The sequence below is a fragment of the Chelonia mydas genome, chromosome 18 (assembly GCF_015237465.2).
Source record: "Chelonia mydas isolate rCheMyd1 chromosome 18, rCheMyd1.pri.v2, whole genome shotgun sequence".
Classification (NCBI taxonomy): domain Eukaryota; kingdom Metazoa; phylum Chordata; order Testudines; family Cheloniidae; genus Chelonia; species Chelonia mydas.
In genome coordinates, this window is record NC_051258.2 from 9,259,513 (window position 1) to 9,276,006 (window position 16,494).

Genomic DNA, 16,494 nt, shown 5'->3' on the forward strand with positions numbered 1-16,494 from the left:
GCTCCCAGATTGCTCATGCAGGTGTATTATTTAAGTAACATTCTAGTAAATGAACAGTGTTCTTTCAATTGGTTGTAATTACACAATGGACTCAGAATGGTTCTGTTCAGTCACATTTATGCAATTCTGGAATTTAGTTGCCAGAACCTGGTGGATCATTTTCATACCTCATGCTGGAACTCTACCATGGATCTACTTGGATTTAGGACTGTGTTAGGGCTCAAGTGAGCTACACCAGCATAACAAAATTTAACCTAAGCAGACCTTAGGACTTTGAGACTATTTAAAAAAGAATACTTATAAAGATAAAAAATACACTTCTGAATTTATATATCAGTTTGTATTAAAACGATACATTTTAAATTAAATTAATATAAAGATTAAAATTACACTTCTAATTATCAGAAATACAATATGGTACATAAGCAACATATTTAAAAAAAACAAGTCCTAAGTAATTCAAGATACACTGCAGCATTTCATATATTTACACAAGGGCTAAATGGATTCTCATCAAAACAATACAATTAATAACAGCTCTAACCCAAATAGTATTACAGTACTTGGCAAATTCCTACTACAGGATTTTTGCAAGAGAAACGCCTATGAGGTGGCATTACTATGTGCTCTCCTCTTAAATGTTTCTATCACATGGTCTGTCGTCTTCAGCTTTTCGGGGAATGATTTTGTTTTGGGTCCAGGCTGCGAGACAGAGAGAGATTAAAAAATTGTTCTTATACGGGACAACTTAAAATTTGTGGATTGCAATGTAAACCTTCTCATGCTCATGTGTTCATCACATCAGTATTATGCAATTTAAACCAAAGGGTAAACTTGCCAGTGTAGATTGCCCACATGTACCGGGTAGCACCACACGGAGGGAGGTGCAGTGGGGCAAGTGTTGTCTATGATGCCTGCATCTAGTTAGTGCAGCACACAAGATGGAAGGCCTGGATGAGAGGATGAGGCCTGGTTCAGTGCGTGGAAGCTGCTGCATATCCAGCACTTAAGAAAAATCAGGCCACTTATGATACCTAAATATGAATCTCAGAGCCAAACTTTAAGCACCCATTTTTTAATGATTCAGTTCAATCCTCGTAACAATGAGCTAGTGATAGAGCTGGGTTAAACCATAGAATCATAAAAATGTGGAGCTGGAAGGCACCTTGAGAATTCATCAAGTCCAGCCCCCTGTGGTGTGGCAGGACCTAGTAAACCTAGAGCATCCCTGACAGGTGTCTGTCCAACTTCTTCTTAAAACCTCTGATGATGGGAACTCCACAACCTCTCTTAGATGCCTATACCAGAGCTTAATTTGTTAATTTCCCCCCTAATATCTAAACTAAACCCCCTGGCTGCCGATTAAGCCCACTACTTCTTGTCCTACCTTCAGTAGATACGGAGAACAATTGATCACCATCTGTTTCACAACAGCCTTTAACATATTTAAAGACTGTTATCAGGTCCCCCCCTCAGTCTTCTTTTCTCAAGACTAAACTGCCTGCTTTTTTAATCGTTCCTCAAAGGCTGGGTTTTCTAGATTTTTTTATCATTTTTGTTGCTCTCCTCTCGACTCTCTCCCATTTGTCCACATCCTTCCTGAAGTGTGGCACAGAATTGGACACAGTGCTCCGAGGCCTCACCAGTGCCGAACAGAGAGGGACAACTTCCTTCTGTGCCTTACACATGACACTCCTCACACAGCCTCACATAGCACTGCCAATCCCAATAGCACTCCTCACACAGCACTTTAATCCCAATGAGCTATACTCCTGTTTACTGCAGTGATGAAACTGTTTGTAGGAGAATGCCAGTCCCACTGCATTCTGCTAACTTGTCGGATGATTTGGTGACTTGCATAAATGCAGATTAGACCAAAGTCTGAAGGGCCTGGACATTGGGGCACTGCTTTATAAGATACTTGTGATTGTGCAGAGCCAAAGGAAGTAGGACAAAGGGAGGTGAAGTATTTTAGAAATATTCCCTTCACTATTATCACCACTTCCTTTTCATGAACAGACTGCATGTGACCTTCAAGTGGAATACCTTTCCCTGTTTCTTGACTCTCTTCTCACACTTCTGAGTAAGCTCTGTTCTTTTACGTCCTGGTTTCCCTTCCAGCTGCATTTGTTCTGAAAATTAGTACATGCAACTACAAGTTCTTTTCTCTGGAGTGTGACTAAGACCAGAGGTTAAGACAATCCCTGCATCACTCATCACCTCTCCTTATCTGACCAGTGTCACTATGCCAATTTTTCGTCATTAACACTGTAATTACTAATCTTATACACAGTACTTCTCTCCCTTGATGGTACTGTGTTTAAACCCTCTTGAACTCCTAGTTGATTACGTCTGCTGCCTCTCTCCTGTCAGCTCTCATTGTCATTTCCACAAGGAAGTTAATCAGATTTGTTATGCATGACCTACCCTTTATAATCCTTACTTACTGATCTAGGAAATCTGGTGCTGGATCCTTGTTTTTTAAGCATCTGCTTGTTAATACAAATGAAATGTACTAGTTTCTTTTCCTTCCCTCACAGGGGAATGTCAGATATTATTTGTGAAACACCACAAGTGTACATGGAGCTTTATGGTAACTAAGCAGTGATCAACAAGTCACAAAGAAATTATCTCGTTTCATCTGTGTGGACTGCCTAGTGAATATTAGGGATTTAAGTGAGCTGTGTAGGGTAGGTGGGTGTAGATCTGTAAAGAAGATTACCAATTACTGGTTCATAACGCTACCTTGGGATCCCCTCCGTACATCCTTGCACCTGGGAGAACTAAAACCAGTGCTCCACAGTTAAAAGGTGGTGAGTGTGAGGATGCCACTTGTGACAACAAATTCAGAGGACTGCCAATCCCAAGCATTCAAAAATAATGAGTCAGGCCCCCCATATTGAGACAACTGGTTTAAAAAATCTTGAGAGTTGAAAAATAATACATTTTGGGTTCTTTTTATTCTTTTGCCTTCTGGATTTTGAGCCTCTGGAGATCACATTTTCAGGCTTTTCTCTGCAACCATGAGGGCCAGAGATTTACTTTAAAAAAAAAAATGCTGAGCGTCTCAGGTAATCACATGACTCCAGGAGATGGATCTTTAAAACAAATTCCAAATATACTAAAAAATTCTAAGCACCACTTTACTAGAGTGAGCCCCCTGTGTGGTGTATCAAGACCATATTATTTCCTACCTGGTAAAAAGTAAAATGTTATACCTTGTGTTTACAGATGCTTAAAGCAAATGGTGTGGCCACATCCGTAAGAGAAAGACCATTGGGCCCTTCTGGACTAGGTATTTTCATAAGCAAATAACAGATGCTGCACAATTCTGTTTCAGATAGAGATATGGAGACCTTTAGATTCTATAAACGGAGTGTGATTTACAAAAAAGACCTCTCAGTTGCAGAGAAGGTAAATCATTGCTTCAGCAATGTCTTCCCCTACAGATGTAGAGGGTAACATTTTCAAAAGGGCCTAAGCAAAATAAATCTCATTTAACTTTTAGAGGGACTAAGGCACTTTTGAAAATTCTACCCAGGTTCTATAAAAGGAGATTTACAATCAATGGGTTAATTAGGCATAGAATGCATTAGACAGAGAACAGGTTAATTAAGGTGATTGTCTTAGGCCGACCAAGTGGTTAAGAGAACCATAACTTTACGCAGTATGATAGGGGGTTTACTGCAAGAATCTACAGTTCACTAACTCGTTATGTAATCAGAAAAAGGCATGCACAGTCCAGACACCCAAGTGTAGGGAGAGGATGACTCTGCACTGGTGTATGCTTGCAGCTTTGAAATGTACAACGTTTTCAAAAGGTTCTCTAGGTAGAGCTTGCAGAAATTTCAAATTCTGTACCTGTTGATGTTTGTAGTGCCTTGCCCATAGAAATAACAATAGTCAACTAAGGAATGAAGAGGCCAGAGTTCCCCTGAGGAGTTCAGGATGTGCATACACTGAGAGCTTGAGCACCTCTATGGAATTATAGTCATTTCACTTATGGTCCAAATTTGGCCCATTTTAATTCCATACATGGCTCCCTCCTTCTTTGGCAGCCCCTCCCAGTTTTCCCTGTGTTGTCATCTGCTCCCCAGGCTCCTGCTGTGTGCGCTTCCTCCCCTCCACAGTTCGTTGCTGCTTCTCTCCTGCTGTTCATTCAGTTGCAGCACTAGCTTTCACCTACTTCACTGTGGTCAGAACAGGGAACTAGAAATCAGGAGAGCTGCGTTCTGTTCCTGCCTCCAGCTGGGTATGTGATCTTGCATGAGTTACTTAACTTCTCTGTGCCTCGGTTTCCCATTCTGTATAACGGGGTTTCTGCTTTGAGTTCTTTGGATCAATGCCATTAATATTACTACTACCTTACTGACAGTTCTTCATTCATATTGCTGGGCCAGTTCAATCTCTTCATTCACGGGTGTTATGACACACAAATGAATTATTATTAGATGGGCTGAAGTCCATCCCTTATAAGTTAGGCAAAATGATTACACTGATCCTGTTACTATGAGCAAGTGTTCAGACATATGCATACCTTCCTGGCTCTGTCTTTTTGTGAACAGGTACGACATGGTGACAACTTTTCACTTCTCTTCTCCAGTTCCTCTAAATGGCTCTGGGTGAAAATACCAGTAAAATGACATCCAATTGCAAATCTTGCCTTGGACATCCTATCAAAAATACAGCTGAGACACATCAGAACTAAATATGACTCCAAATTTGATAAGACCAACAAAACGGACTGAGTTACTCACATTCCCCAAAGCCAACAGCAAGCTGCAATGAAAAAAGCAGCTAACTGCTGGCAATTATTGTTTAATCTCAATACTTCCTCCAAACATGAATTGTCTTAACTTGTACCAATGTGCAATTCACTCTTCTAAGGGTCATTTTGATGAAGATCCAAAGCATCAACTAAATATGAAAGTCTGGATAAAACCACTTATCATATGGCCTTTTGGGGCTACAGAGCATTCTCCAAGCTCATGACACTACACAGACAGATTAGAGAAATCAAGGAAACAATAGCAAATGTACTGCTATTGTTGTCCTAAATCTCAGCCAGTTCTATTCTTGGTTACATACTAAGGTGACAGGCTCCTTGGGATCTTCTGAATCCTGTGCAAAGATATACAAGCAGAGACCCTTCCAGCTTACTACCTGTTTGTGATTAGCTCCCTTCCCACCTCCACGCACCCAAGTCAAAACTTGCAGGGTCTTGTTCTGTGGTGTTTGGATTGCAGGGTGACATCTCAGTGTTAACCCTGCAGCTATAATATAATCTTTCATCGGTGCCTGCCTCAGTGAGGATGTTTTCAAGCAGGACCTACCAAAATTCAGCCCCCTAAATAATTAGGTTACTGCCCAACACACAGCTGGAGAAGAGGATATTTAGGTACCAGGTTCATGGAAGCACTGCCATGACTTTTGTCCCTAGACCGTTACCTTATGCAGTTTAACAGCTCTGTTCAACCTTTTCTCCTCATTCAGCTGGAACTGTGTCCTCTCTAGAGCCTCTTTTAGCAGAGCATTCTCTTCTGCTTCTCTATAGACATCGTCTTCCAGTTTAGTCATCTCGGCCTGGTACGCTTGCAGAGAGACCTTATTCGCCCTGTACAAAACAGAAGAGGTAAAGCCTTCTGGGCTTTATTCTCATCTACGCTACAGCCTCTTGATACATCTCTGGCAGTGTAAGGGGCCTTAAAAAGAGAGGATAAATTACATTTACACCCACTTTAAGGGTATGTCTACATTATGAAGTTAGGTCAATTTTATAGAAGTTGATTTTTAGAAATCGATTTTATACAGTCGATTGCATATGTCCACACTAAGCGCATAAAGTCGGCGGAGTGCGTCCTCATTACCGTGGCTAGCATCGACTTATGCAGCGGTGCACTGTGGGTAGCTATCCCACAGTTCCCGCAGTCTCCGCCGCCCATTGGAATTCTGGGTTAAGCTCCCAATGGCTGATGGGGCAAAAACATTGTCGCAGGTGGTTTTGGGTACATGTTGTTAGTCACCCCTCCCTCCGTGAAAGCAATGGCAGACAATTGTTTCTCGCCTTTTTTCTGTGCAGATGCCATACCATGGCAAGCATGGAGCCCGCTCAGCTCAGCTCACCATCACTGTTGCTGTTGTGAGCATTGTAAACACCTCGCATATTATCCTGGAGTATATGCAGAAACGGGCTAAGAGACGTCAGCACGAGGAGGATTTTGATGAGGACATGGACACAGATGTTCCTGAAAGCACGGGCTGTGGCATTTGGGACATAGTGGCGGCAGTGGGGCTGGTTGATACAGTGGAATGCCAATTCTGGGCCCCGCAAACAAGCACAGACTGGTGGGACCGCATAGTGTTGCAGGTATGGGATGATTCACAGTGGCTGCAAAACTTTCGCATGCATAAGGCCACTTTCCTGGAACTCTGTGAGTTGCTTTCCCCCATCCTGAAGCGCAGGAATAACAAGATGAGAGCTGCCCTGATAGTTGAAAAGCGAGTGGTGATAGCCCTGTGGAAGGTTGCAACGCCTGACTGCTACCGGTCAGTCGGGAATCAATTTGGAGTGGGCAAGTCTACTATGGGGGCTGTTGTGATCCAGGTAGCCAGTGCAATCATTGACATTCTGTTATCAAGGGTAGTGACTCTGGGAAATGTGCAGGAAATCTGCAGCTCCAACAGATGCTTCATCATGTCCGTTTGCTCTCCCATTAGCCTTGCATTGCCTCCTGCCTCCACTCTTCACACTCCTGCCTCCGCCCTTTGCGCTCACTTAATGCTTTCCTGGCCTCTAACACTGAATGCCTCCATGCATTAAGCTGTGCCCTATCAGTGCGGGAGGACTGCATGAGCTCGGAAAACATGCCATCGCGAGTGCATTTTTTTCGCTTTCTAATCTGCGATAACCTCAGAGACGGAAATGATAGGAGGAGTGTAGAAACATTTGCACCTGGGGGGGAGATAAAAAGGGAGAGTAAAATTTAAGATGATACATTTCTGAGAACAAAAGAGATACTCTTATACAGTGAATCAAGCAATTCACAGCAGACAGCACATGTGCTTTAGGTACAAGGTCGCATTTTACCTTTTATATTGAGTGTCATCATACCGACAGGCACATCACACATGGCTGGGCAACAGAATTCAGTTTCCAGGCAGCCATGGTAAGGCCCAGGGTACGCGGGGTGGGCTTCTTACGCATAACATGTGGGAATGGTTTCAAACTGCAGCACCACCCTTTCCCATAGCAAGCAATGGGTTGGGTTTCATATTTAAAAGGAGGGGCTGTGGTTTTCGGGTGGATATGCAGCACACACCTCCCTCCACCCTACCGCGTGGCTATTCTCTGGGATGATCCTTTCACCCCTCCCCCCACTGTGTGGCTATTCTCCGGGATGATCCCTTTTAGCCAAGTGCAAACAGCCAAGCATGAACGGGGTCCTTTTACTATTCCCTTACAAAAATTCCCCTATTTCAACCAGGTGACCATGAATGATATCACTCTCCTGAGGCTAACACAGAAAGATATAGACCGAACGTTGCTTGAATGTGACCAAAACCCAGGACCATTCGCTGCCATGCTTTGTGCTGCAGTGATTCCAGACTACTTGCTACTGGCCTGGCATGGTAAAGTGTCCTACCGGGGAGGACAAAATAAGGCAGCCCTCCCCAGAAACCTTCTGCAAAGTCTTTCAGAGTACCTCCAGGAGAGCTTCATGGAGATGTCCCTGGAAGATTCCCGCTCCATCCCCAGACATGTGAACAGACTTTTCCAGTAGCTGTACTGGCCGCAAATGCATCCCAATTATTCGGGGCAAATCAAACATTAAACACTATTGCTTTTAAACCCTGTACTGTAGTTACAAATGTGCACTCACCAGAGCTGCCTTCTCCAGCTTCAGGGTCGGGGATCCCACCTTCGGAGGGTATTGGGTCCAGGGTGATGAAAAGGTCCTGCTGCTGGGGAGAACGGATTCACCGCTTGCCTGCTGCACATCCTCCTCCTCCTCTTCTTCATCCATAAAATCCTCCTCCTTATTGTGTGAGACTCCCCCCTTGCAGGTGTCCCCGGAAAGTGGTGGGGTAGTAGTAGAGTCCCCCCCTAGAATGCCATGCATCTGATCATAGAAGCAGCATGTATGGGAGTCTGACCCAGAGCACCCATTTGCCTCCTTTGTCTTTTGGTAGGCTTGCCTCAGCTCCTTAACTTTCACACGGCACTGCTGTGTGTCCCTGTTGTAGCGTCTCTCCATCATGCCCTGTGAGATTTTGGCAAATATATTGGCATTTCTTCTTTTTGCTCTGAGTTCTGCCTGCACAGATGCTTCTCCCCATACAGCAATCAGATCCAGTGTCTCCCTTTCGGTCCATGCTGGAGCTCGTTTGCGATTCTGGGGGGACTGCATGGTCACCTTTGCTACTGAGCTCGCCACGCTGACCAAACAGGAAATGAAATTCAAAAGTTTCTGGGGCTTTTCCTGTGTACTTGGTTAGTGCATCGGCATTCAAAGTACTGTCCAGAGCGGTCACATTGAACACTCTGGGATAGCTCCCGGAGGCCAATACCGTCGTTTTGCGACTGCCCCAAATTTGATTCAGCAAGGTCGATTTTAGCACTATTCCCCTCGCCGGGGAGGAGTACAGAAGTCGATTTTAAGAGCCTTTTAAGTTGACGGAACGGGGTTGGTTGTGTGGACGCATCCATTTTAAAATCAACCTAACGTGGCTAAATTCGACCTAACCTCCTAGTGTAGACCAGGGCTAAGCCTCCTTTACACTACCAGAGGCATGGAAAAGGCCTTAGTGTAAATGAGAAACATGCCCCCTTTTTTTTCCTGTGAAATGTTGAAAATATTTTAACAAGGATTTCCCACAAAAATTTCTCCTTAGTCCATGATAAACCCCTCTCTTTAGGGTGCATGTCTCTGCTGAAAGAAGTGGCTCGTGATGGGGAATTTACTCATCTTATTGAAACAAAAATGCTTTCTCATAACCACAACCAAGCAAGGAGGTAGCATCAACCCACAGACCATACTGAGTGTGTTTATTAGGAATGTTTATACTTGATTTCTGCAAAGTACATGGAGTGTGAGGATAGCACAACACAGCATTCGGTGTGTATGATTGGGAACACTAGGTGAAGACTCAATAGGGGCTCCTGGGAGTTCCTTCCTTAGGAATTATGTTGAAAACACCTGCACATTTGGGGCAATTTTGTACATTTCAAAGTACACAAAAATTCCTTTAAAAAGCATTTTAATGAGTCCCAGAGATAAATAGTTCTGTTAGGGAGACTTTACTATCCACAGGGATGGGGATTTCTTCACAGGCAGCGAAATAACCCCAACCTTCCCTTCAATTTCAGGGTGGAATATTAACCAGAGATTCCAGAGAATCTCATCCAACACTCCACTGTTCTTTTTGGCTTCATTTTCCAAATGGTTTAGACATTTTTCTAGTACAAGACAAACACCACATGTGATGCATATGATTAAGCAGAATAACACCGCATTACTTGCCACGGATTCTTCAAAGAATCATATAAATAATTAAAGACTATATAATTATTATATCTGTTACTAATAATAAATCTCGCACAGGAAAAACAGACAAGAGTAATGTTGCTGTAGAATAAAAGCAGCAGATGTCCCTCTGCTCATACTACAAACCTTTAGATATCATTTTCATCTGCAGGATCCTATTTTCAAATTTGAGTTTCTATGATAGGTAGTTAAGTGACCAGCCCTAAACTTAGGATTTCAAATGGGCACTCAGATGCTTAAAATGAATGAATGCCTAAGTGCTGATATAGGGGCTCAGAATTTGGATGTCCTATTAAAATATCCATTTTTGAAAACTGGGCATACAGTTTCCAGACATAGCTTGTAATGGACAAGCCTAACAACACATAGGTATTTAGTACAATAATAGACATTGTGTCATCTTGTATGGTTAGTTTTTAAATAGAATTCCTCATTTATTTACTTGGCTAGCTCAGTAGTTCTCCAACTTTTGTACTGGTGACCCCTTTCACATAGCAAGCCTCTGAATGCGACCCCCCCTTATAAATTAAAAACACTTTTTTATATATTTTACACCATTATAAATGCTGGAGGCAAAGCGGGATTTGGGGTGGAGGCTGAGAGTTTGCGGCCCCCCATGTAATAACCTTGTGACCCGCTGAGGGGTCCTGACCCCCAGTTTGAGAATCCCTGGGTTAGCTTGATGTGGCCTTAGAAGATACCATTTTAGAGAGCTATGAAGTTCAAAAAGGGCATTTCCTAGCTTATGCCAGCTTTATTTCCAAGCAATAACATAGTGAATGTTTTTATAGAAACAAAAGTATCCTGTAATTAAAACTGAATTGTAAATATGCTCCTTCCACTAAATTTCTCAAATTTTTTGTCACAGTTTTGGGTCTTTTTGCTAAAACAGCTGGATCCCCGGTCACGACTCTTAGTAAATAGTAAGTAAGTGTGTTTTCTCTACCTGAGTTGTCCAATGTCTGACTCATACTCTTTCAGTAGTTCTTCTTTCCTTTCTAGCCGACTCTTGAGTTTACTGATCTTATCGTACAGCAGCTCAAGGTCCTTCTGTCGCTGCATTCTCACTTTTTCTCTCTCATCCTGAGAAAGATGCTTAACAGACTGCACTCCTGTCAGCTCCTTCACATTCATCAGACTTCCAAGAGCATGAATTAAGTTAAGATACTGTATGAAGAGGAGAGAGTGAATTATTTACTAGGTGTGCTGACTCCTAATTAGAAAAATATCACACTGCTCAACCCATCGGCTTTCATTTTGCTTTAGGGTAAAGGATTAAAAGGTAGTACATAAACTACTGTGTGCAAGCCTCTTCATTTAAATTTAACCTATTTTTTTCCTTAGCCTCTTTGTGTGTTCCTAAGGAATCAAGCAGAACAATAATGTACCAAATAATTCATTCATAATGTATTAGACAAATTAATTTGACTATGAAGCAGTTAGGTGCAGAACTGGATCAGCATCCAATGGTTCTAAAGTCACTATTTCTTGGGTTGTCACAATGCCCATGTAATGGAGGCATAAGGACTCAAAACTAACTAGACGTTGGAGAAAGAAAAGGAGTACATGTGGCACCTTAGAGACTAACAAATTTATTTGAGCATAAGCTTTCGTGAGCTACAGCTCACTTCATCGGATGCATGCAGTGGAAAATACAGTAGGGGGATTCAGTGTTGTTTTCCAGGAAGTAGAAACCAGGATGAAATGTCGCTATTGGGTTTAAAATAGGGAGGTTTTATTTACAGTGCTTTGATGATGATCAGCACATTTTAAAAAAGAGGAGATAAATAACACACAGTAATTGGGACATAAATAGAAACAAGATGAGTCAGTGCACTGACTGTGTCCTAGGGCAGCGGTTCTCAGCAGTGGCTCACAAAGCCATTACTGGGGATATGCAGGATCAGGTTGAAACATTCTCAGACCCAAACTGTGGGGAAGCGGAGAGGTGTCACTCAGATAACCTCTTCTAAAGTGGAAAGATTGGAGAGTCTCTGACACAGGTGAAGCATTCAGATGATGGGCAGGCTATAAAGGCCTAGACTGATACATAAGATATATCAAAAACTCCTTCCACCTCAATACAGCACAGGAGTTGAACCAGTTGTTTTACTGGATTTTTGGTTCTGTCTTCCACTTCCAGTCAGTCAGAGGGATATCCAACCATTTATTTGCATACAGAACACTCAGGCCCCTATGTCTCCTGAAGTTTAGGATCATAGAATATCAGGGTTGGAAGGGACCTCAGGAGGTCATCTAGTCCAACCCCCTGCTCAAAGCAGGACCACTCCCCAATTTTTGGCCCAATCCCTAAATGGCCCCCTCAAGGACTGAACTCACAACCCTGGGTTTAGCAGGCCAATGCTCAAACCACTGAGCTATCCCTCCCCCTTCTCTATATACACAGCCCTTCTTATATCATGCAACGCACAGGCAACAACAGGCTTGGTAATGTTTGACGGAAACACCCTGCCCTGTTAGTAATTCTCGATTCTGATGGAAAAGTATTTAGTGTGTTTTGCTGTCTCACTAATACGCGTGGCTCATAATCCCATTCTGCTACAAGGCAGGCGGCAGTAGAGACAGAAGAGCAGTTCAGAGGTAGGAACCCTAGGAGCAGCTCAGCTTGGGGAGAAGGCTTGAACTAAACATTGCTAAATTGCCAAACCTCAGAAAGGGGCTGAGTGTTTGGCTTTACACAGTGTGTGGTCTGTGTTTTAGAGAAGGTTAAGAATGGCACTTGCTCTCAACACATTTAAATACATTTTAAAAATCCCTATGTCTCAGGCTATTTATTCCTACATATCCTCTCTTCTTTTAAGGCAAAGCATACTCCAGCGCATATCCACGACAGTTTTAAGCTGTCATGCCATTGAAGGGGCCCATTTGCTGGAGGGCAGTCTGGCTCCATAAATCATTTGGGCTTTATTTTAATGCCATGCTAAGGAGACATTCAAAGATCTAACGTCTTTTAAGGGAACATTTTTTTGGAGGTTAAAATTGAAGGGAAAGGAAACACATGCCATTGGGAGCTGCTCAGACTGTGTATTTCCCAGGCAGCTAACAGAGGTTTTGAAGTTCCTGCAGATATGAATTCATACTCTAAGAAATACATGAGATTCCCAGGGTACCTGGAAGCTGATCACTAAATTATGAAACTGACTTTAACAGGACCCACAATATACAGTTCCTGAATGTGATTGTACCTTGTCTTTTATTTACATACCATCTTCTCGCTGAGGTCTAAAGCGTCAGACATTTCCAACTTTGCTGTCCTCTCTAAGGCTACATTTGAATATGTGTTGGGAAAATGGCTTGGAAGCTGAAATAGATAGAGTAATGGATTGCCTTACTACTTGTAGACCAAATCCTGTTCTCCCTCCCACAGAAAACAAACAAACAAAACAACCACAATAACCCAAAGCTGTGGTGAAAAAATACCCACCCTTGTCAAAGTGTGTCACTTCTGGCTGTCAGAAGGCCTATTATGTTGTTGCGCAAAGTACAGCATCGGGTCTAAACAAAGGATCTGTCAGCAAGTATCTGCTTACACTAGATTACATGTTAAACACACCTGATTTCTGGTTAACCATGCCTCTTTCCTCTCTTATCTACCCTCAAAGGGGCACCGCCTTCACATGAAGCTTTTTACCTGCTTTTAATTAGGGTCCACCTCTTGCTCAGTGCCCAGTGATTATTGGCGGTATGTGTACTGTTTATTTTTCCTGCTAGCACACTCTTGTCTTTAGCTAGAGCTTGCCCATATTACCATTGACTTTTTAAGGCAGAAAATGATTTAAAAAACTATAAATGTGAGCATCAAAACATTCACTTCAACTTAAAAGCCACTTGATTCCACCAGTTGGCCTCCTTGTTTTTTTACAGTCATTCACACTATCAGAGCAGTTCCTTTATTGTTCTCCATATACATTTTGCTGCCTTTTTACATGGTTCACAGCCTAAAGGCAGCTAGAAAGATGGATCCAGAGAGGATGTACGGGCAGTGGGGCCAGATCCTCTGCTGGTATAAATCAGCACTGTTCTATTGAAGTGAAAAATATTGAGAACTGGGTGTCTGAATTTCCTATGCATCTTTGAAAATCTCAGCCTAAAAGTGTTAACTCAACATTCATTGTGTAATGCTGAGTTAAAGGAGAGAGATATTGGAAAAGTTCTATATAGATATAGTTACAGGAAGTCACTTTTTGTAAAGACAGATGACTTCAGGAATGGTACTAAAAAGTCAAAGGTATTAAGGAATATTTATCTGTAGTTTTCTTATTGCACCTTAAAGATGTTCCTACGTATTCTAATGAAACCACAACTAAAATAATATATAAAATTCTGTTTACCTTGGCCTCCATTTTTTTTATTGATGATGGCACACGTTCCTTTTCTAAGCCTATTTTCTGAGCTATTTTCTCAGATAGGTCTTTCTTTAGCACTATAAGTGGCTCAGGAACCTTCTCTTTAACAGCTAAGGGAACAAGAAAACCCCCCACGCAGAGTTGTTACATTGTCACATGTAAGATGTAATGGGTTTACTAAAAGCACACTGTTTTAATAACAGATCTCAAAATTTCCTGAAGAAATTTTCCTGTAAAAATATAAATATAAAACGGGTAACACATGGAATGTATTTCTCATAAAATCAGGAACAGAACCCACAATAAATCTAGTAATCAGACACTGTACTCAAGGTTTGAAATCTAGGGATTGCACTGGAAATTACTATTCTAATCCTGGAAGTTTATGGGGGTTATACCTATCTTCAATATTTTCCTGAAGATGTATAAATTGTGGACAGAGAATGGGGCTACTTCTATACTGGGAGCTAGGGGTGTGATTCCCAGCTCGCATAGACATACTCACACAAGCTCTGATCTAGCTAGCGCACCACATATGACAGTGTTGCCGGATACCACAGCCAGCAGTGGCACAAACTAGCAATGTTAAGTGTGTACCCAGGGGGTTCAGGCACATTTGTACTCAGCGTGGGCTAGCCACGCTGCTACACTACTATTTTTAGCGGGTTAGCTCGATGAAAGCCAACATGAGTATGTCAACACGAGCTGGGAATCTCTTTGCCCAGCTTCAGATGTAGGCATACCCGGAGCGAGAACAATTAAAAAAATTAAATTAAAACAGGAAAGGAACCTTACTGCAAAAACACATGTAATTTACTGTATTAATACTGCTCGCAGAGCCAAGTTCGTTGCTGGTAAAAGCAGGCATAACTATTGACTTAAGTGGCGTTGTGCCTGCTTATATCAGGAGTAGATGTGGCCCATGATATTTCGATGTCTAGTCAGAACTCTGCTCAGTATCTGAATCTTAAAATATAGTGAACAGAGCTGAAAGGGCTGTTCTTGCGGATTCATTTTGCTAACCTCTGAGCAGAATAGAGCCCCTTCATTCGTATATATCTGTACACACTTGACTGTCTCTGAATGATACACAGTATGCACCTATTATCATTTAACTGTGGGCCTGGTTTTGCAGAAGTGTAAATCCATTCAACTCTATCAAGTCACGCTGGTGAAAGCAAGAGCAGGGTTTGGCCCTATAAGGGCAATGGCTGCGCAGTGTAGGGTAGTTGGCTTTCCTAGCTTTAAACATTCTACTGGTTCAGGCCCCACTCATGCAAAGACTTACACGCATGCTTAACTTTAAGCATCTCAGTGAGAGGTGGCCAACCTGAGCCTGAGAAGGAGCCAGAATTTACCAATGTACATGGCCAAAGAGCCACAGTAATAGGCCAGCAGCCTCCCCGTCCGCTCCCCACATCCCACCCCTAGTGCCTCCTGCCCGCTGGTAGCCCCGCCGATCAGCGCTTCCCTCTCCCTCCCCATGCCTCCCGCCCACCATAATCAGTTGTTTCACAGCATGAAAGAGGCTCCGGGGCGGGGGAAGGCTCTGGGGAAGGGGTGGAGTGGGGGTCAGGACCTGGGGCAGAGCCAGGGGTTGAGCAGTGAGCACCACTGACACATTGGAAAGTTGGCGTCTTTAGCTCCTGCCCCGGAGTCGGCACCTATGCAAGGAGCCGCATATTAACTTCTGAAGAGCCGCATGCGGCTCCGGAGCCACAGGTTGGCCACCCCTGATCTAAATATTCCTATTTTCTTGCATGGGACTACTCACGTGCTCAATGTTAAGCCCGTGGGTAAGTCTTAGAAGGACTGGGGCCCTAGTCATGATATACTATGAAAATTTAGCAATCCCAACATCACAAATTTGATTTCTTTCACTGTTGTACAAGAGCCCAGTATCCCTTTCAATTATATTCACTCTACACAATTACTGAGAAACGTTCTAGCAGAAGAACTGCCGTCCCGGACTTACTTAAAGACTGAGTCTTTTCCAGCGTCTTGATTCTGTCTCGGAGCTCAGTCAGTGCATCCTTTTGGCGCTGAATTATCTCCTCATGTCTGAGACCTTTACACTTAGCTCCTACGTCAGCCAAGTCCAAATTCTGCTTCTGAAATCAGAAACCCATCCAAACCATCCTTGATTATATTACAAATTACTGTACTCTGCACAAACGAGCACCAGGTAACTCTTGAATAACTGCTGTATCATAACCTTGGTTCAACGTAAACACAAACATGCAGGTGCTTGGGCCCTAAAATTCTGTAGCTTTCCTTAAAACTATTACCCCACTTGCAGTATTTGTGATTCTGATCTCACCAGCTAGAAGTCATATGCTAGTCATCTTAGGTGTTTTGAGAATCAAATTCTGGTTGGTGTGAGAAAAGTAGCTCTCTCCATTGGTTTTAGAGATAAGGAATTAAAACAGGAGTAGTCAGCTGGCTAGCAGTGCCTATGTAACACACTGGAGAATATATGTTACAGGTCCCCCTCTGCATCAATCCACAAAGGACAGGAGTTGTCCTAGCTGCAAAGCTTTGGCTCTTCAGTTCAAGCTGTTGCAGCTCATGCTTTTTAGCTC

The 16,494-nt window shown here is 42.8% G+C and overlaps 1 protein-coding gene across 6 annotated transcripts in view; it reads right to left on the reverse strand.

The window, feature by feature from the left end:
- Positions 1-321: 321 nt before the first annotated feature.
- The window catches only part of FHAD1 (forkhead associated phosphopeptide binding domain 1), a 60,632-nt gene continuing 44,459 nt past the window's right edge, over positions 322-16,494 (reverse strand). For 5 of the 6 annotated variants that reach the window (XM_043531930.1, XM_043531928.1, XM_037881286.2 and 2 more), the window contains 7 exons: positions 15,888-16,023; positions 13,898-14,022; positions 12,772-12,867; positions 10,492-10,712; positions 5,449-5,614; positions 4,538-4,618; positions 322-702 (listed from right to left, as the gene is read on the reverse strand). In XM_043531930.1, coding sequence (XP_043387865.1) covers positions 604-702; positions 4,538-4,618; positions 5,449-5,614; positions 10,492-10,712; positions 12,772-12,867; positions 13,898-14,022; positions 15,888-16,023 — 924 coding nt within the window. In that variant the 3' untranslated portion in view covers positions 322-603. The remainder of the gene's footprint in view (positions 703-4,537; positions 4,619-5,448; positions 5,615-10,491; positions 10,713-12,771; positions 12,868-13,897; positions 14,023-15,887; positions 16,024-16,494) is intronic. The other variant, XM_043531929.1, reaches the window with a different exon arrangement.